This window comes from Anolis sagrei, chromosome 2 (assembly GCF_037176765.1).
Source record: "Anolis sagrei isolate rAnoSag1 chromosome 2, rAnoSag1.mat, whole genome shotgun sequence".
Lineage (NCBI taxonomy): Eukaryota > Metazoa > Chordata > Lepidosauria > Squamata > Dactyloidae > Anolis > Anolis sagrei.
The window spans coordinates 143,782,624-143,804,131 of record NC_090022.1 but is presented as its reverse complement, the minus strand read 5'-3'; the positions used below and the strand labels follow the sequence as shown (position 1 = coordinate 143,804,131).

At 41.2% G+C, this 21,508-nt stretch overlaps 1 protein-coding gene across 1 annotated transcript in view; it reads right to left on the bottom strand.

Annotated features, from left to right (window-relative positions):
* ANKFN1 (ankyrin repeat and fibronectin type III domain containing 1) overlaps positions 1 to 21,508 on the bottom strand; it is a 124,787-nt gene that overhangs the window by 10,947 nt on the left and 92,332 nt on the right. Inside the window, exons 13-17 of the mRNA XM_060763984.2 lie at positions 21,094 to 21,309; positions 15,829 to 15,995; positions 12,273 to 12,420; positions 9,154 to 9,322; positions 4,256 to 4,422 (exon numbers count right to left, since the gene is read on the bottom strand). Of these exons, the coding sequence (XP_060619967.2) occupies positions 4,256 to 4,422; positions 9,154 to 9,322; positions 12,273 to 12,420; positions 15,829 to 15,995; positions 21,094 to 21,309 (867 nt within the window). The remainder of the gene's footprint in view (positions 1 to 4,255; positions 4,423 to 9,153; positions 9,323 to 12,272; positions 12,421 to 15,828; positions 15,996 to 21,093; positions 21,310 to 21,508) is intronic.

Below are 21,508 nucleotides of genomic sequence, written 5' to 3'. Positions count from 1 at the left end.
CAGGTTAAACTGCTGAGCTGCTGAACTTGATGACTGAAAAGTCAGCAGTTAAAATCTGGAGAGAGGGGTGAGCTCCCACTGTTAGCCCCAGCTTCTGCCAACCTAGCAGTTTGAAAACATGCAAATGTGAATAGATCAATAGGTACCGCTTCTGCAGGAAGGTAACAAAGCTCCATGCAGTCATGCCAGCAACATGACCTTGGAGAGATCTGTGGACAATGCTGTCTCTTTGGTTTAGAAATGAAGATGAGCACCACCCACCAGAGTAAGACATGACTAATGTCAGGGGAAACCTTTACCTTTGCTTTTAACATTTAGTTGTGCCTTCAGCATGGTACTCTAGAATCCAGAACTCTCCAAATTTCTTGATTTGGCAAATAACAAAGTCTTATTAGGGAACCTAGGGACTAAGTGTTCTCAAATGCAAACTGAAACATCCAGGTTTTCAAATCCCCGTGAAAGGAGGACAATGTGGGGGCTTGCCTAATCTCCCTTGGGAGGGAGTTCCAAAGTTTGGGGGCCACCACCGAGAGTGCCCTCTCCCTCTTTCCCTCTAACCATGCTTGTGACGGTGGTGGGAGTAAGAGGAGGGCCTCCCCGGTGGATCTTAGAACCCGTGCTGGTTCATAGGGGGATATGCAGTCTCGAAAATAGGTCATAACCTACTCTTTGAATTGGGACAGGAAACTTATCGGCAGCTGGTTGAGTTGCTTTAATAGGGGCGTCATGTGTAGTATGAAGTATGTGAGAAAAAGGAGTTCCAGGGTCAGGAATTAAGGAAGTTCTAACCGTATTACTTCTGCTAATAATCAGGAGGAAATACAGAGACTCCTTTGGCTCAGTTACCTACACCCCACTAAAAGAACATCATGGTAAACTAATATGTGCTATGTCCCTTAAGAGTGTCTTCTGGCACATTATCAAGTCTAGCTTAATTGTAGATTCAGCTCCAAATAGACAAGGTTTCTTCATTAATCCCACAATAATTATTTTCTCACCATTGATTTGCCTGTTTCGGACACAATGTGCCTTATCTCTTATAAATATATATTAAAAACCTTCCTGGGTTGCTCTCCGATTCTCTTTTCAGAACAGCTTTTATGGACTCTCTTTCCTCTTTACAATGTTTGGTTTGTGTAGAGACTTCAGCACTGTCTTAGATCTAGGATCATACAAATGCTCTTGTGGTTTTGCGGTTGAGGCTGAAGACGGTGGTATGTGGTTGAACTGAGTTGTTGGGGGCTTTTTAAACAATTTTGCCAAAAGGTAGAAAACAGCTGTTTTTAATTTGAGAAGGAACCTGACAAGTCTAATACACTGTCACCATAATTTGGTACAAAACCCTGTGGTTTAAAGAAAATCTGCTATATTTTCATCAGTTATAGACAGTCATGAGGCCTAGAGCCTATGAAATGTAGGTCGAGACCCTAACCGACTCCTTCATAGGGATCCTTAGTTTCCCACCCCCACCCCCAATTTCATTATTTTGAATTTCTTGTTGTCCCTATAAATCATGTTATACGAGCACCATGGCTTGTCACCTTTTATAGGGTACATGCATGGTTTCTCAATTTGTAATTATTGCCAGCGTTTTTGAACACAGGCTTAGTTTTCTGAAAGAAGGAGAAATTTGCCATCTCTCTTAGTCACTGTTTTGCTTGCTGGAGTGGCCAACATGTAATATAAACGGTGTTTGGGAACTATGAAATTGCTCTGTGGGTTGCAAAATTGATGTGAGGATTTAGACTGAAGGCTAGAAAGAAAATAAGTACCTACTGAAACAGAGTATTTGTTGGTGACAATTAGTCAGTGTGGGCACAATAATGTTGTGTGAAACATGTAGAAGAACACGTGGTCATGTCCTGGGAAAGCTTTAAAAAACACTCTTCCTGAAGTCAGTTATACAAAAAGCCCAATTATGATTGAATATGGAGCCCCTGGTGGTGTGGAGAGTTAAATTGCTGAGCTGTTGAGCTTGCTGACCAAAAGGTCGCAGGTTCTAATCCGGGGAGCGGCGTAAGCTCCTGCTGTGTGCCCCAGCTTCTGCCAAGCTAGCAGTTCAAAAACATGCAAATGTGAGTAGATCAATAGGTACTGCTCTGGCGGGAAGGTAACGGTGCTCAATGCAGTCATGCCGGCCACATGACCTTGGAGGTGTCTATGGACAATGCTGGCTTAGAAATGGAGATGAGCACCAACCTTCAGAGTTGGACACGACTGGGCTTAATGTCAGGGGACAACTTTTACCTTTACTTATGATTGAATATGCTCAGTAGCTGCCCATTGTAGGAATGAGAGAAAAGGGAAATAAGTACACTGTGACCCCTGTACATAGGGGACTGGTACACACAGTTTTGCCTACCTGTTTAAAATATGTCCTCTCTAGAGGTTCTCTGCTCTGGCCAAGATCGTTTGGCTCAACCTTTGTCAAGGGAATGTAACAATCTCCCCAAATGCATTATGCTATTAAACCTTTAAAAGTAGCTACATTCATATAGGCAACAGATTTGGAACAGTGGTTCTCAACCTGTGTGTCCCCAGGTGTTTAAGCCTACAAATTCCAGAAATACCAGCCAGCTTACCAGCTGTTAGGATTTCTGGAAGTTGAAGGAGCTGATAAAGAGAGCTCATCCGCCTCTCCATGGATTCGAACCTGCGACCTGTCGATCTTCAGTCCTGCCGGCACAGGGGTTTAACCCACTGCACCACCACATTATATCATTTGAATAATGATAACAACAACAACAACAACAAGTGTCCTGGGAAGTGTCCTACATGTGATCCAATACAACAGCCAGCAGAGTGATCTTGTTTGCTGTGGACTCATCTTGTTGTGTTTCAAATAATAATAACTTTATTCTTGTATCCCGCCACCATCTCCCCGAAGGGACTCAGGGCGGCTTATACACGGCGCAAAGTGCCAGAAACAGAACATACAATAAAACACAATTTAAAATACAGTTGAATAAAATATATAGGCAGCAACTCCAACTCCAAAATGACAAAATCAATCTCCCCCAACCCCACCAGTATTCAAATGTGGGAGTATTGAGTATTTGTGCCAAATTTGGTCCAGTGAATAAAAATACATCCGGCATATCAGATATTTACATGATGATTCACAACAGTAGCAAAATTACAGTTATGAAGTAGCAACAAAAATAACATGATGGTTGGGGGTCACCACAACATGAGGAACTGTATTAAGGGGTCACGGCATTAGAAAGGTTGAGAACCACTGTTCTAGAACATGGCCATACAACCCGAAAAACCTACAGCAAACCAGTGATTTCAGCCATGATAGCTTTCGACAAAACATTGGCTATATGGTTCATGACATGACTTGACATTGAGACATTAACACATGGGTTCAGGTGGCTATCAGCTTATTTCAACTTTCAAACACAGTAACTAAAGTGTGGGTCATACATCAAGGTTTATGCCTCTAGTCCATATGGTTTCATCCAGGGAATGCAAACTTGACAAGCAAGGCCAGCAAAAGAAGGCTTGTGTCCGAGTTTGAAAAGCTAAACCTGTAAGAATAAGCTCTGAGTAGATATTGCTGTGAAAAGAGCATCTCCCTTCACCTAATGAACACGAGGGCATCACAAATGGAGACAATTTCCTGTGTAAGACTGGGCAAGAGTTCCAGTTTTACAGGTTTAATGGGCCCTGCACAGGAGAGGTTTCTGGTGGTTTGTGCCTCACGGTGGATATTTGTTGCCTACGCTGCTGGCTTTCACGGTTCACAGCTTTTGCTACCTAACAGTGCCGCTTCAGATTACCTCATGGTATGGCCACCTCTGTCAAAAGAAATAGAGGGGTTTTGTTTTTGTGTGTATGTGAATATGTGTGTGTGCATGCTAAGGAGGTGTTTCTCATTGCAGACTGACAGATGGGTACAAGGAAAGGCGCAGGAGGCTTCACATTAAAAGAAGAACGGCTGTGATCCACATTCAATTGCAGCACACAACTTTTGCTCATATTGGAATGGAATTTATAACCAAACTGACATGTGTCTCTATAAAATTCCAGTATAACTGTCATATGATTTTATCCATGAAATTCTCTGGGAGCGAGCGACCAGGGGAAGGGGGGAGGGAAGAGCTGCCGAGTGGCTACTTTATAAAACCCAAATTGTATTTTGACACTAAACGTCTTTATGCCGTGCCTTGCCCAACAATTCTCCATTTAGGTTCCAAATTACAGCCCTTGCTAGAAATCACCTTTGACTAGTCAGAAAACAGACGGTTACCTGTATGTAATCTAGGACTTGCTGGTGTCTTTGTTTAGCTGCAGCGACTTCACTGTCTGAAATTGCTTCCCTTAGGGACTGCTGGGTGCTCAGAAAATCCAGCTCTATGACAGCAGAAAGGCGGCAATACAGACTAATAAATTTCTCCTTGTAACTGCAAAAGTGAACTGCGGAGACAACAAAGCACAGAAGCAAGTGTGTTAGATGAGGGACTCGAAAGAAAACCCTTACCTTTCTGAGACGCTCAGTATAGATAAGTCACCATTGCTTGCATTTATCTCAGAAACCAGAGTATGTACCATTTATTCCACACACACACCCCTCCAAATATCTTACTTAACATAAATCCCTGCCAAATAGACCCTATTATGCTGGTTTAGCAAAAATAACCATATGACTTGTGGTGCCTTGAAGTCTAACAGAGTTCTTGTGGCTGAAGCTAACACCCTGTTACAGGTGTTAAATAAGAATGACACATAGTATTCTTACGGCTGTGAATAGTTCATTTGGTATGTATTTCAATTCTTCATAGAAATACTACAAATCTATATTAGTTATATTCTCCACAGTACAGTTTCCTCCCCTTCATGTTAATATGTGTGCCTTTGCATCTGCCAGCAAAGAATAAAGTTTTATGCACTGGGCAAAGAATGAAATACTATAGTCATTATACCTCTTTTGTCTTTTAAAAGGGCCAGGGCGTGCTTTTCTATCGGAGAGCATCCTGCTGATATGAAGCAGGGCTGAACACCATCAGGTCTCCTGTTGTTGTTTGACTGTAGCTTCAAGCACTCTTCACAATCAACTGTTTGCTGAGAGTTGTCTGGGCTGTATAGCCATGTTCCTGACATTTTGTCCACATCTATGGCAGGCATTTTCAGAAATTATGAAGATGCCTGCCATAGATGTGGGCAAAACATCAGGAGATAATGTTTCTGGAACATGGCCATACAGCTCAGAAAACTTGCAGCAACTCACAGATTCCAGCAATGAAAGCCTTCAACAATACATTGTGTCATTTTAGGCTGCTGTGACTTGTAATCCAACAACATCTGGGCATCGGGGGGTTACATGAGTCCCATCCTGATATAAGGAGTATGCAAGTTTGGGGCTCAAACAGGCAGCATGAAAAGCATGAGACAAGGATGTCTTTACAATGCATGTTAATCACTGCTGGCTAATTGAAATGAAGAGTTGTTTATGTGCAAAGTCCAATCCAAATATAAAGCACACCAGTCACATTTTTTTCCAATTCAGTGGCTACATTTTTAAATTGAGACTATTCAGAGTTTGAGAAATGATCAAGATATGGTTTTCATGCTATCTTAAATCTTTGGCTTTAATGGTGCAGCAGATGCTTATTGATGAGCAAATATCTTGCACAGTATATGAGTCAGCTACACACCTCATGTATGTTGTTTTGTAAGATATACCTTTAGGCTGTATCCATACATACTTGATAATATTTTCTTAAAGTGGAGATTTTTAGGAACTGAAGAATTATGATCTCTCCCCTTCATGCCTTTCCCTAAGCAGTAGGTGGTCAATCTGTGCTAGTTCTTAGTATGAATGTTAAAGGAGCTCCCCATAATGGTGGACCTATATAAGTGATAAGATTCAGAAACCTGGTGAGCTCCTTTACAGTCCAGAGTAGATCCCAGAAGAGAGAAGACACCAGCTGACATTGTCCCAAAGTCTTTTTGAACATTCATGAAGATAGCCATCTAATCAACAAATATTTTGTATTTCAAAACAATCTTGGTCCAAATTCTCCCAATATTGATATGCTATTTGGTAGTGGTATTATATTTGTATTGCACTTGTGAGTTGTTTCTTTCCACCCAAAATCCCCTGAAAAGGGCACATGATAGTTAGAGATGGGAAAATAACATCAGTTTCATTTTTGCCAGCATTTAAATGTCATGAATATTAGTGAGTGCTGAAATGAAATTCTCACTCATTTCTTATTTGGAGCATGGAGCAGTACACTCTCTACCGTAAATACTTCTTGTATGCAAATATTTTAAAATCTGAAAAAATAAAAATATTCCAAATGCTTCTGGTCCCAAGCATTTCAGATTAAAAGGGGGGGGGGGGGTTGAACCTGCTTCTAGCAATGGGTTAATTCAAAGTTGTAATTAATACAGTATGTTTTTTTTTTTACAGTGAGATCCCTAACAGGCTAACAGGGCGACAGTGCCCTGGATGGTGCCATTCTCCTTCACCAGGTTGGCTGGTTTATCAGTCTTTTGATTGGCATGTGGTCTAACAGCTCACCCCATGCCTGTGGCGCTATTAGTAAAATTACAGCTGCTGTTTCACTTCAGAACTGACGCGTCTAGCTGCTGTGGTTGGAAACCAGGCTCTTAATGTTACTGTAACAAATGTTACTTCAGCGTAGCCCCTTTGTGGTTTCACAATTATAGATCCGGTAGCCACCAACTAATGCGGAGTGGAAGCTTCCAATATTTGGGAGGTGAATCACAGCCATTTTATGGGCACTGGGGAGAAACGTGTAATAAATCAGACAGAAAATGGCCCCGGTGCTGGAGCATGAGATCAGTTACTTTTTGTTGGGAAAGTAAAATTGAGCTTTTATTGGAATTCTCCCTGCAGTACTGCAAAAGGCCCGCAACGTCAATTTGCTGCAGTGAGACAAATGAGGAAAGTCTGCTGAATCCTCATTGTGGATGGCAACACGGCTCTGCTATCTCTGAAGTCTGTATTGATCTAACTAACATCATAATCTTCAGTTATTGCTAGGGACTACAACCCACAGAATTATCCAGGAATCTGGGAGATGTAGTTAATAGCAGTAACAGAACAGTATCCTTGCATTTAGAGATTTGGAGGGAGTATAAAGAAGTTCCACAGCGTAAGCCATGATCTTCCCCAAGGGTTTTCTTCAGCAAATGTCTGACTGAAAGAATCATAGGGTGGAAAGGGTGAACTGGGACAGGCTTCAGCCCAAACTCTTGGAGGCAGTGTTAGTTAGAGCAGGCAGCAATATGCTGGGGAAACCCAAGGTTTGCATTGGTCTAATTTTAAGGTGAAGAGAGGGGAAGGGACTTTTTTCAAAATGTATTAAATTCTTTAAAAAATCACAAACTGTGTTATCTACAGTGAACTTACAACCTTTTGACTACAGTAGCAAAATAGTAGTGATTCATAGAATGCACAGCACTGTTGCTATTGGTGGGAGTTCAGCCAGGCATAGCTGGTCAGTAGACAACTCTCATGCCTTAAGAGCTGTGGGATCCAATTGATGTAGCTAAGGAATCAGAAGGCCTCCCTCATATCAGAGCAAGACTCAGAAAGCAGAGCTGGCAAAAATAATTTATTCTGGGATTACTCTTCTTACAAAATACATTGATATCATCTTCAGTGTTCTCCAAACTTTGGTTTTTCAGATATTTTGGACTTCAGCTTCCAGAATTCCTGACTGTTGGTCAAGCTGGCTAGGACTTTTGGGAAACAAAGTCCAAAACAGTTTGTGAATCCCTGGTCTATAGCTACATTATTATCATTTGTATCCAGCTAATCATCTATATCAGTAGAGCAGAGGTAAATAACTCTCTCCCTCCAGATGTTTTTGAACTAAAACTTATATCCTCCCTTCCCATTGGGCCTACTGTTTAGGGTAAATGATGGTTGAAGGGCAACGATGGTTGAAGGTAAGGACTTCTTCACACAGCCCTTTTGGACCATGCCATTGTGCTGGCAATTACCGATGAAAAGGAAGATGATGGTGATGAGGTCCTTCCCTTCATCAGATGGCAAAAATGGCAGCAACATGCGTTGCCCCCCTGCCTTTTCTGACATCACACAGCAAAATGGGGAGGAAAGTGTGGGTAGTCCATTGAAACTACTCAAACTACACTTTCCTCCCCATAGTGGAGGACATAGTGACTTTCAGCACTTATCTTCCAATTTGGGATGAATGTGGGTGGGGCCTGCCATGCATTGTGTGGTGGCGCACTGCAAGTCATATCCTTGCTGAGTGGGGGGGACTTCTTCTTTCTTCTGGATGTTGTTCATATACCCTGCACTTGGTCCCAGCCTTTCAGTGCAGTAGGCTGATACAACAGAGGGTACTGTGCAAACAACTACTGAATAGTTCCTTGGACATGCCTATGTCACCAAGAGGATTCTAGCTGCAGTCCAAACTAAACTCTCTTCTCATTTCCTCACATAGTAGGAAGAAGAAATGGACTACGCAAACCCATACTGAAATAAATCAATGATCCATCCAGCACAGCATATTATATGACAAAACAGTTCTAATGTGCCTATTATATTCACTAGTCACTTGTTTCATACTTTTGGAAAGAGTGCAGAACTGTTGTTCAAAACTGGAATTTGTTAAATTTTCAATATGTGATTATGCTGACTTCAAATCAGATTGTGGGTGGTATGGGTGTTGTGTTTAATTCTAAATGTTTGGGTAATGGCTATAGCAAGTGCAGTCCTGCAGTTTGTGGAGAGAGTCTTTTTCTACAGAGTTTTAAAGACAAAAGCAACATTAAGACAGTGTGAATCATTTCAACTTCCACTGAACAATGCCTGACATCTCTATTTCAGTGTGTCCTTATTCTGTCTGCCTATGGTAGAGGAGTTCCTTGTTGGCTGAGATAACTTCTGGCTCTTTTTGACCTGCAAAAGTTACAACTAGAGCCTGTAATCTGGTAGCTATGCCCTTTCTATTTCTTGTCTGTAGTCAGATAGAGAGTAAGGGAGAGAAAAAAGCTGTTGCCAAGAAATCATCACGTGATTTATTGACTCTCCTCTGGGATGGTGGAGAAGGGGGAGGCAAGAGCTGGAAGGGAACAGATACAACTTTGTGATTTTTATTATAAGGCAACTGGGCTAATATTTCTAGGTGAAGCAAGGTAGTATACCGAGTTCAAACATCTGAAGAGGGAGGTTAAGGAATCCTGAGTGCGGGGTGTAAGGGTTATTCTGTCCTGGGGCAGTGCAGACGTCGTCTGAGGGAGGGAGCAGGAGAAGAAAGGACACATTGTGACCCAGTTCCAACACCTCCTGTGTGTACAGACGGAAGAGCTTAGCCTGCAGAGGGACACGCACAGAGAAGAAATGGGGGTGGGGGGAGAGAGAAGGGGAGGCAAGAGTTACAACGCTGTATTTATATCAACAGCCCCCCCCCCTCCATTGGTGTAAAGCTTCTAGAGCAAAGTTGCATAACACCAAGACTGGCATTTATTATAAAACATAAATGTGTATGTGCGTGTGTGTGAGCCCGTCTCTCTCTGTGTTAATTTTACTTCATAAAATAAAGATTTAAAGCTCTAATGTTCCATTAGAACACACACACCTATTAAAACGCGTGCACACAAAAACATGCCCCTCCTCCAGAAAATAACATTTATGTTTCTTATTAGCCAGAAAACGATCACACTCCATGAGCTTTTCAAGATTATGATTGTATAATTATGTGAAAACAAGAAAATGAATTCAATTAAAAACCTTTAACTTTCAATTTAGGAGCTGGTTAGGAAAGCTATGCAGCCTCCCTGGCCCCCTTCTTTGGCTGCCTACTTTCCTTCTCTGGCCCTTTCCCCCTCCGGCCTGTCACTGAATAGGGCAATGAAAGAGATTTAACAAGTTAGATTGGAAAAAAAAATCAAAATCAAATGGCTGAACTAGATCTACTTTGATCCAAAATAAAGGTGTGGGATCCGTTTGGGCACTTTTATTTCAATACTCCAGCCACTTAGGAAAAAGAAAGAAAACTTTGCTCATTTCAGAGCAGCACTAACACATGGAAGAAGATGAGCCAATGCACATATTTGTCCTAGCTGAAGAGAGATCATGGCTTTTATGTACAAGACAATGCTGCCTAGAATATTTATGATTCAACTCCCAGGGCTCCATACAAACTTTTAAAAGCAGTAATGGATATCATGTGGTTACCTTAACATTAGAGTAAAAATCTCACGTCACCTACCGTGAGTGTGATCAGGGAACAGTGGTGATGCCAGTTGTAATATAATATCTAGAAGGTCGTATTTTAATTCTAAAGAATATAGAATTTTATGTCGGCATACATCACCAACAGGATTCCAGCCAAAACGTGCACATTTCAGCATGCTGCAAGAGTTCTATAGTTTTGAAAGAACCATTGAGAATCTATCTTCATTTGCCTTTATCATTTGAACTTGACCTATGGAAAGTGTAACCAAGGGGTGGTTTGTTTGATCAGAAAGGCCGTAATGAAGATAGAGGATATGGTGGACGCCAAGCCACTTTGCAGTTCTTATCAATCCTAGGTGAAGCTGATAGGAGACACAGAGCTGCTTCCTTCCCCCTCTTCTTCAGTATTGCACCTCTGCCATTGTCAGCATGGTGAGCCCCAAACAGCAGGGAGCTCTCATGGCGCTCTGAGGCTGCCTGGCAGTGGTGAAGGTGGTGACATGGGCTCCGTCTATTCCCTCCCCCCCCCCCCAAACAACAAACTTGGTCTGGCTGTCCATAAAGTGCCAAAAGCATGGGATACTCTAGAGTTTCAGACAAACTCCAGGGCATCTCCTGACTTTCTCTATCATGGTGCTGGAAGTTCCATGACAAAAAACCTGGAAGTTCCATAACTACATGGTGAGTAGTAGATGAGCCCTCAGTCCAACAACACCTAGGACCTCATCACACTAGAGAATGAATCCACTTTAAATCCGGTTTCTGCCTCCTGCAGAATTCTGGGGTTTGTAGTTTAGTGAGATTGTTAAAGACTCCTCCTTAAATTACAAACCCCAGAATTTTGCAGAAGGCAGCAACCGGGTTTAAAGTGAATTCATTCTCTAGTGTGATGAGGTTCTTAGAGATCCACAACTAGCTTATAATCTTGTCTCTGGATCAATATAGTTGTAACCCAAGCTTGAGATCATATTTTTGATCTCCACAAAATGGCCAACTTTCCTACACATACCCTACAAGTCCACTACCTGTATGCATAATGGAAGCGTTCTCTGAGCAAACTATGCCCCAAGGGGAAACACTCTGTATTTGTACTCACAGGCATGCAGATTCCACCTATGATATGTGATCAATGCATGGAAGTCAGGAAGAGCATAAAGGCTAGTAGACATAGTGAATTAGAGAAATAACAGTAATAAACAGCTTCCTGTGACCTGGTTTTGACATATCCTCGTTTAAAAGAAAAATAACTATGCTCTTTCTTGCCTCTGTGCACTGATTTACTGGTACATTTAATGTAATCTACAATAGACTGATATCTCTGTCAACATCTAGGCTACATTTCCAAATCCTTTTCTGTGATGGAATGGACATATGTCATCAGATAATGTGTCTGGTTCAGGAGGCTGTATAAACAATGAGACATCTATTACTGAACATGATTGCTTCAGCCTATTTGTTTTCACTCAGCATGAGCTGAAGTGGGTTGCACAGAAAAAGAGTCACGTGACACCATGCATCTAAATCTTGATATATATTGTTTTTATACTGTGTTGACAAAATGTACCACTGCAAAGCATTTGTAGGCATGGATAGTAGTGGCTCAATGATATGCCTGTGCACACTGGAGACTAGGGACCTGAGTGCACATCGAAACAATTGCATGGTTGACTCAGTGCAAACTTGTGCTTAACCAACACAGGTTCAAACAACATTGCGGGTAGCAGCCAAATCTATATTAACTTAGAGGAGGCCACTTACTTTCAAAGTGGCAATTACAACCATGCCTGTAGTGAAGATTTGTTGGGATTCCACCTTGAGCTCAGAGTGTAGTTAGAGCAGCATTTTGAAAATTTTCTTTGGCGTACTAGCCCTAAAGTCTAGAATGGAGCTTTCCTGTATCTAATCTATAAGGAGCAAAATGTAGACCTCCTTAATATACAACATGCTCCTGGAAAACAAAATTGATCTTGAACCCATTCTAGACTGTTGGAGGAGGAGGAGAACCATATAAAACCAGATAGTTTTCCTTCAAGTCATTGCATCCACTTTGAATGAATAGGGCTGTAAGTGTCACGACACATAATACCTGTCGTAGAGGTAGATTGATCTGTTTAAGGAGAGCTTTCATTGCCATCTGGAGCTCAAAGAACAGACGAGTTGGGCACTCTGCAGAATGATCCATATTTTCCATAGATTCTGAGCCAGAAAGACTTTGGATCCATTCCCACTCTTCTCTGTATACGGAGCGAGGTTAAAATTAGAAATATAACAAAAGTTCACAGCACAAGGAAGAATTTACTGTATGTATGTTTGGGCTCTGTTGAGGTTTTCATTCTCAGATAGTAAAATGCTCTAAACCTATAACAGGCCCGATTGTTTGTGGTTAAGAAAGGGCCAGCTTTCTGATTTCATTCTCTTTGAGCGTACACATCAAGATGAAGACTTCTTTCCTAAGATCTAACACTCCTCCCCCCCCCTCCCCAATGCATGCCTTTGAAATATTTCAGCTTTCTTTGACATGTGGGCTGTTCCATGTTTCTATAATTTTTTAACACACATGCCTTGGGCTACAGTGGCATTTTTCCAGAGGGGCTCAATTTTCTCATCAGGCACTTCTAGCACTGACTATAGGCAGTGAAAATTGCTTGGGTTTTGCTAGATGTATTTCTTTTCCATCTAAGCCTGTGGGTAGATAAAGTAGCCTAGCCCATGATTATATGGGGAAGAGGCACGGGACAATTTGGCAGCTGAGGGAGGTTGACCTTATTTTAAGGCAAGGGAGGGAGGCATGCCATGGTGTCAAAACAAGAGAAGGTCCTTTCAATAATCCTACACTTTTCATCTTCTCTCATTTGTAGTTTTGATTGGCATCCACACAGCCCTCACCAGAAAGGGGGGCGGAAAGTTACTTCTTAAAAGAAATGTGTTCCATTTCCTAGCTCCCTGCTGCTATGAAATGAACTAACCTGTTACAGTCCATGCAGTACTACTTGTTACATCTGCATTAATTTCTGTTAACGTTTCTGAATAGACTAAGCAATGTCATAAAAGCTGGATAATTCTTATCCTCATGCATATTAAAATGCCCATGGAAAGTAACTTTTGAAAGTAACTTTTGAAAGTAACTACAACCATTCACCATTCCTCCAATAAAGCAACTTTACTCTTACTCATGACATTATTTCTGAAATATGGAACTATTAACACTCATGCTATCTGTTTATGGGTAGCCACATTAACCATGTAGCAAAATGAAACAAAATCCACAAAAGACCAATCTTTGCTTGCTAACAGACATACATAAAACACACCATGCAAGCTTTCAAAGCTCCAATGTTCTAAAACCATATATAACAGTCTAAAAATGTGCTTGAGTTATCTGAAAAAGGGATGCATTGATGACTACAAGGGGGATGCTTGGCCAGGAAGACATGGGAGTGAAGACAGGTTGTGGGTTTAAAGCACTGGTTCTCAACCTGTGGGTCCCCAGATGTTTGGGTATTCAACTCCCAGAAATCCTAACTGCTAGTAAACTTGCTGGAATGTCTGGGAGTTGTAGGTCAAAACACCTGGGTTAAGAACCACTGGTTTAAAGTCTTAAAGTCCATTTCTGAAGTCCTGAGTGCTTCAAGTCCATTTGTGGGATTGGGGAAATGAACAGACTCTACAACAGGAAAGGTCTTCTATTCGTGTGAAGGGCTGGATGCTAGAAGGTCAGAGTTGCCAAATGGGCACAATAGGATGCAAGGGTCTTCAATTTTTTAAAAAAAATGTGGGGTGGTTCCCTTCTGTAAGTGTCACCATTGCAAGTGACTGCTACTTGTGATTTCCAGGCCCTGACAATGTTCTCTGTGGTTACTTGATAAATGGAGGCAAAGAGGACTTCCATCCCAGGGGCAGCAGAACATCTCTTGCTCTGTGTCACATATTGGCAGAGCTTCGGAGTAGTCCTCTGCCTTGTATCCTCCAAATGGCTAGGGTGAATTCTCTGTCATCAGACTTTCCCATGTGCTTTTAAAATGTCCCAGTTTCTCTATCTACTTCCCCTTTGTTCTTAGCTTACTTCAGTTGTTACAGATTGGTTTGCTATTAATCAACTCAGCAGATCAGAAGGAGAGGTTGCACCAAAAGCCCTCCAATTAGCAGCCAAATGAATAGAAGCAAGGAGCAGAATCCTTTTTTGTGTGGTGCAACTGTAACTTACTTGTATAGTTATGAGAAGGATATGGCTTCACAATTCAAGTGTGCCTTGAACCTTAGGCCAGTGGTTTTTATCATTCTGTTTTTTAAAAAAATAATAATATTACATTTGAATAATAAGAAAGTAAACAGTTGCGGTATTACGATTCCAACTGTAACAGTAACAGGCCACTGAGAGGCTTTGGAACCACAACAGTAATGAAATATTGTGTGGAAATAAATTCTTCAGTTGTCAGTTTACCTCAGTCATGCAGGTAAAATGGCTTTAATAAGCCAATAATACGCATTCACAATGTTATTGCCTTTTGATTATGGAGGCATCAAAGAACTGGAATTCCACCAGAAGTCTATTGTCTCAGGAGGAATTTTGTGCTTCTGCATCAGTTGTCTCATAATTATTTTAAAATACTTTGAAAATCTGATTGCCCATCCACCAACATAGATAGAACTATTTTTTATGGGAAATAGCTGTAATCATCTAATTCTGTAAGCCATCTTGAGTCCCAGTATTGGGGGACTCAAGCCAGGAAATAAATGATTAAAACAATACTGTAAATAAATACCAAGAACTGTCCACCTGCTGCTACTGAGCCAGGAGAGGCTGCAGCCTGAGCCTACAAGGAAGAGCAAGATCTTGTCCCTTCCTCTTCTCTCTGCTGAGTTGTAAGTATACTACTTTTGCCCTTTGAGCTCAGTTTGCACCCTGTGAAGTAAGATGATAATAGGAGGAGGAGGAGAGAGAAACTGGGATATGTTAAAAGCAGCTGAAAAATGAGACGACAGAACAATAATCAGGATTGTACCTGTCCAGCTGGGATAGGAGGAGGATATGCAATGATCAAGTCTGTGCAAGGCTAGAAGAAAGAACGAGGGACCAGTTGGAAAACCTTTGCTCTGCAACCTGGGAATCTTGGCTACGCTTTCTGAAAGAAGTTTGAGTGTTGCATTGTACAACCAATTTTGCAACTATTTAAAACAAATTGAGAAGGTAGTCTGGGGTGAAATGTGGGGGCTCAGGGGCTGTATGGACTATGTAGACTCTATCTTCCCTGCTGTAGTTAGAAAGCTGGACTTTGAGCTGGGATGTTGAGTGGGATTGCTATTATGTGTCCCTTGTTTGGTACCGTATCAGTTGCTGTTTTTCCATTTTAGATTCCTATGAGTGAAATGGGAATAAGGACAACATATCACCCTTGCAAACTGGCATAGCAGTTTTGATTGTAAAGCAGCCTGTAAATTAACAGACTACTTCTGATTGTAAAGCAGTCTGTAAATTAACAGAAGACAGTTTAACCCTATGTATTTTTACTTAGAAGTAAATTCTACTGAGTCCAGTCTAAATTGTTTTCAAATACGCATATTTTGTGGTTGCAGCATTGGCATGCTAACTCAAGAGGAGATAGAGGGAGGGAAAGAAAGGAAAAAAGAAATTCTGTACTTACTTGGAGACATTGCTGTTGTCTCTGATTTTAACATGACACAGGATGTTGGGTAATTTTTGCAGCACAAGCACTTTTATCTGATCCACTGAGCTGCAGAGTTTCAGGTAGCCCAAATAAAGGCCAGGAGCCAGGCGCTGTTGGCTTCTTCGATGATAGGAAAGTATATCCTGTTTGCAAAGAAAGAGAGAACACCAGACAAGAAAATAATTTGTTTCCTTAGAAAAGGAAAATCCAGAATCAGAGGGTTTTCTTTATATCCTCTTTTTTTCTCTCCTGCCTCCCCCTTGCCCTGAATCACAGAAGAATGTGTTTAGGAATAAGTTCATGAAATCCAGTGGGAGGGCTTTTATGTGTATGGCAGGAGTGGGAATTATGTGGTCCTCCAAATATTCCCATATTCTTTACAATTGGCTTATCTGGTTCGAGCTGCTGAGCGCTCCAGTGCAACAATATTTGGAAAGCCAATTCAAACCTGAGATTCAAGGCACAAATTTCGTGAAACTAGTGCAGATAAAATTTTGCATCAATATTTGTGTCTACTGACCCTAACTTTAATGTGTTTAAGGACTTGATAGGCTCATAGATGTATATGTTTGCACCAATATACATGTTTGGGAGAAGGTTCTGAAATGGTATAGAAGGATTGTGTATAGGATATTGTGCCACTAGTGCCTGGAACATGGCTTGCTCAAGACATTTTGCAAATGGAATAACAGCACTTCCCCATGAATAGCAACTGTTGATATATTTCAACATCAGTGCTAGATCAACACCATCTTGAGGGCAGAAGCTACTGTGTTCCTTCATGACTCCTTACTATTCCCTCAGCTTCTGAGGTTGCTGATAGAATGACATTGCCCATCCCTTCAACAGGAAGAGTTATGAGGCCTCCAGTCCAGGGTTGGATTTCATTTGGCCAATGATACTGGCTCCTGCTTGATGTCTCCTGCTGGCCCAGTTCTTGACCCTAGCAAAGTTTCTCAGGGAGAGAAGAATTCTGTCCTAAAATGTGAGTAGATTTTGTCTCAAGGCTGTGCTCACATTGAACTTTTGAGTGAAGCAATAAAAGCAGTTTCTGTTATGGCTTACATAATTGCTAGGAACCAATCCACACATTTATTCTCACAATGTGAGAGTACTGCAGATGTGAACTAAGTGGTATAGGACAGTGAAATAGGCAGGTAGATTTGTTAAGCCCCATTTCCATACTGATCTGTGATTTCTTAAAAAATCACTACAAGAAAGTTCATGTGGTTTTTTGATGCATTTTGTTCCAAATACATGTATGCAATTTTCCAGATGTACCCATTTTAATGAACATTTTTTAAAATGCACACCCATAAACATCCCTCCTTAGGCTAGAATATTTTGGTGTAGACATTTCCCTGACACCAAATTATCCACTCAATTTTATTTCAATGCGGGTACTTTTTTGTGCATTTTTCATAACTGATTATCTTGAGCACAATGTTTGAGAATGTGTAGGCTTTTGAACAATGCTACATTTCTTTTAATAGTTTTATTTGGGGAAAGAGCAATAGGTTTGCTAGCATCAAAATGCAAACCCAATAAGTATTTTCCTCAATCCTTTATAATGACCAATACCCTAAATGTCAAAATGGGTTTCTTTTTGCTTCAAAATTAAGTATGTTTCAAGTGTTTTACTAAATATTATGTACAGTTTGCATGTTTTTCTACTTGGAAAACAAACACTGTTTTCACCCACAACTCTTATCTAAAACAGCTGAAATCAGTCAGCAGTTGCTTCATAGTGAAAAGGATAGATGAGATCATCCCCTATATTTGCTAATAGGTAAAACACAGCCTGTAATTCAGTCCTTGGCAGTACTTCTCTCACTTCTGTGGGCCCTTGAAGACTACTGGAGACTTCTGTGCAAGTGTAACACTTGGATGCCTGAAGGGTGCCAACTAGGACCTCCTCTGGGGCTTGGTTGCCTGGAGTGGTCCTTGCAAAGGAGTAAATGAACTTCTCTTCAAAGACCAGTCACTGGGTCTTGGCGCCTGGATATATCAGCCAGATTAGTACATGAGCCTTTTCTCTGATGCCACTTGGTAGTGATGCCAGGAGATGGCACTGACAGTCAAGTGAGTGCGTGAGTCTTTGATGCCACCCAGTGGTAGTGATCTAGAAGTGTCACCACTGAGTACATCAGCAATCAATCAAGAGCACAAACGAGATCTTTTAAATAATGGACATTGGGATTTTGAAAACCCCACTGCAAATAGCCATTTCTTATCCAAAGACTCTCTTCCCAGACTTATTCACAACAGCTCAATATGTTACCTCTCAGAAAAAGCTGGGGCAGAAGCATTCAGAACCCTATAGAAACCTTCCAAAACACAAAGTATTGGCTGGCTACTCCTCTTTGCTGTGATTGAAAAGCATTTGCATTGTAATAGGTCCATGTCTAGTGATTCTGGTCAAACCAGAATAAAAATAGTCATCTATGACAATGCTACTTAAGCAATTTGGCATGGGTGGACTGGCACCATATTTGTGCCAGAGCCCCCGATGGCACAATGGGTTAAATCCTTGTGTTGGCTGAATTGCTGACCAAACTGTTGGTGGTTCAAATCTGGGGAGTGGGGTGAGCTTCATCTGTCAGCTATAGCTTTCCATGTGGGGACATGAGGGAAGTCTTCCACAGGTCGGTAAAGCATCAAACATCCAGGTGCTCCCTGGGCAATGTCCTTGCAGATGGCAAATTCTTTCACATCAGAAGTGACTTGTAATTTCTCAAGTTGCTCCTGACACTATACACACACACACACAAAAGTGTGTGTGTGTGTGTGTGTGTGTATGTATATACACACACACACACACACACACACACACACACACACACACATACACCCACTGGGTACAATGTTTATTTTTCTCTTGGAAGCTCACAACAGACTGGCAGCCAATGGCTCAGGGACTGGAACCAGTCAATATAGCACTTATCTAAAAGAAGCTGCTTCCTATTTTTCAACATATGACTTTCATGATGAGAAAGAGTCCTGATAGGCAGCCTGTGTTGTCATGCTTTCTAGAAGAAAATAATGTAAACATGAATGGGGCAATTTCCTTTCCTTTCTTCTCTCCCTTCCTTTCTTTCCTTTCTTAAATATTTCCCTAATTATATCAAGTTCTGCATGAAGGTGAATATCTCCCTGATTTATCCATATGACACCTGAATCCATACTTTCTCGACTGGAACCATGGCATTATCTGCCATTGCTATACTTGGCACCTCAGAGTGCAGTGAGATCTTTTCCACTTGATGATTCAACAACCCCATCATGAAAGTTTGGACCCTGATAAGAATGCACAAATTGTTAGGGCAGAAGGTAAGGCCAGTTCCCCTAACAGATTGCTGGTAGCAACTCAGTTAGACCTGCATTTCTTTATATATGCTCCAATCTGCTTCTTTTTTATAACCTGTAAATACATTTCCATGATGCAAGGATTGCAGAGATAGGTTTTCCATAATCTAATGCACATATTTTAAATGAAGCAAATATATATAAAAAACAAATGGGGGAGGGTGTTATTATTAACTGTTGATTTGCAGCACTTACTTCTTATTAGTTCAACTGGCTTCTCTGGAGCCATTTTGTAGTGAAATGGCTTGGTGAGATTAATATTTGCAATAGTTAATTTAGATTCACTGGGTTGGAGGGAGACATAGGCAGGACTCAGTTTAAGCCAGGGAGTTATTCGGGTTTCTGGTACCAGAGCTTGTCTGCATTTGCTCTCCCAGTTTGGCATTTCAGGTTAAACCAGCTATGTGGAAAGCAGGACCTGCTGAAGAAGAAAGGGACATAATATCATGATATGTCAGGAAGACCGAATCCCTTGGTTGGTCTTGACTGTTAGTGCCATGGTTACTCTTGCTATTTGTGGATGAATAGCTCGTTTCTGGGTTCTATTGATTTGTCTAGCAATATTATCCTGTTGGCAGCTGAATTGGATAGCTTGGGTGCCTTCTTGTTCCTTGAAGAGCCTGATCTGTTTCTTCCTAACTCCTTGCCTTAGAATCTTTTCTTTGGCTTGTTTGCCTGGAACTTTTATAAGGTCTTATGAGGGTCCAGATAAAATTAGTTTGGATTATGTTCCACCAGAATCAGGAAGGCAAGTTAATTTAAGACCTTAACTGGAAAACCATTATTTTAATGGGAACGGAGTTCAATTAACTTGGACTATACCTAACAAGGGAGGGAGCATTATTTTTGGCCTAGCTCCATCTTTTCTTTCTGGACTGATATGTGGACCAGAACATAGTTATCCTCCAATTTTTCTTCAGGGCACTCTGAACATAGCACTCTGCTCAAGGACTGAATACAAAAATATATTATGGAAAGTTGCATAAAAATTCTTATCAGAAAAGTCACATGCAAAAATGCAGATGTTAATTATCTAAAACCATAGTTCTCAACCTGTGGGTCCCCAGGTGTTTTGGCCTACAACTCCCAGAAATCCCAGCCAGTTTACAAGTTGGGAGATTTCTGGGAGTTGAAGGCCAAAACATCTGGGGACCCTCAGGTTAAGAACCACAGATCTAAAATGTGTTTTGTTCTCTTTTTATAAAGCCACAGACCAATGCAGAAATTGGACTTAATGTTCCTATATGCAGTTAACTGGATCAAATGAATGAACACAAAGAGAAACTGACACAGAGCAGAAACAGGCCAATTCATCTGTGAGGACAGTGGCTCCCTCCTGGTGTTTTGGACTTCTGTTCCCAAAATTCTCAACAGCTGGTAAGATAACTGGGGTTTCTGGGAGATAAAGTCCAAAACATCTAGAAAACCAAAGGTTGGGAACCACTGTTAGGAGATAAAATTTAAAGTCCATGAATTTTTCTGCCTTGTGAAGGAAATGTCCCATTGTTTTGTTTTTGCAGTGCCTGGCAAATGTATCTTTTGGACTGTACATATCCATTGACCATGCTGCCTGGAAGGTTTTGGTAGATGATTGCCTCCAGAAGCAACTAGTTCAAAATCTCGTTGTGTGTGTGTGTGTGAGAGAGAGGGGGGGGGGGATCGAAAAGAAGAATGGCTCACTCAAATACAAAATGGAATATTTCCTCAGATCCCATAAGCCACCAAAATCTCCAAATCTCCACATTTATCACATTCCTTGGGGGCTACAGCAGGTTTGTAAACAGGCTGGATTTTACTTACAGAAAGGGCCTTTCCATCAAAAGAAGCATTTGGCTATTTCAAAGGTTTTTCATACACAAAGAACCACAGATTTACCTGGATTGTAATGAGCAGGATGTCTAATGCTGTTGGCTCTTCTGGCGTTGAGAGGGATTTTCTCTGGCTTTGTAGCTTGGAGATCTGCATCCATTTGCCATTAAAAAAGGAATAGAGAGTCTCCACCTCTCTTATTGTAACTATGATAATGTTGCCATGCCGGTCCTTGATTGGCTCATAATAGACACGGCCCAAGTTGTGTGTCCCCAGCAGATTCTATGGGAATTAAGACAACATTGAGACATTAGTAGGAGAAGATCAGAACTTCTAATACCATAAGCTATCAGTAGTCAGCCAATGCCATGGAAGTGCAGGAAATACAGTTCCATAAAACCAGTGATCAGCTTTCTGTGCTGAAAGTTGTGTGGTTTTGGAAAACTATGGCATTCTCTGGGCAAGCTACACAGTTTCTCAG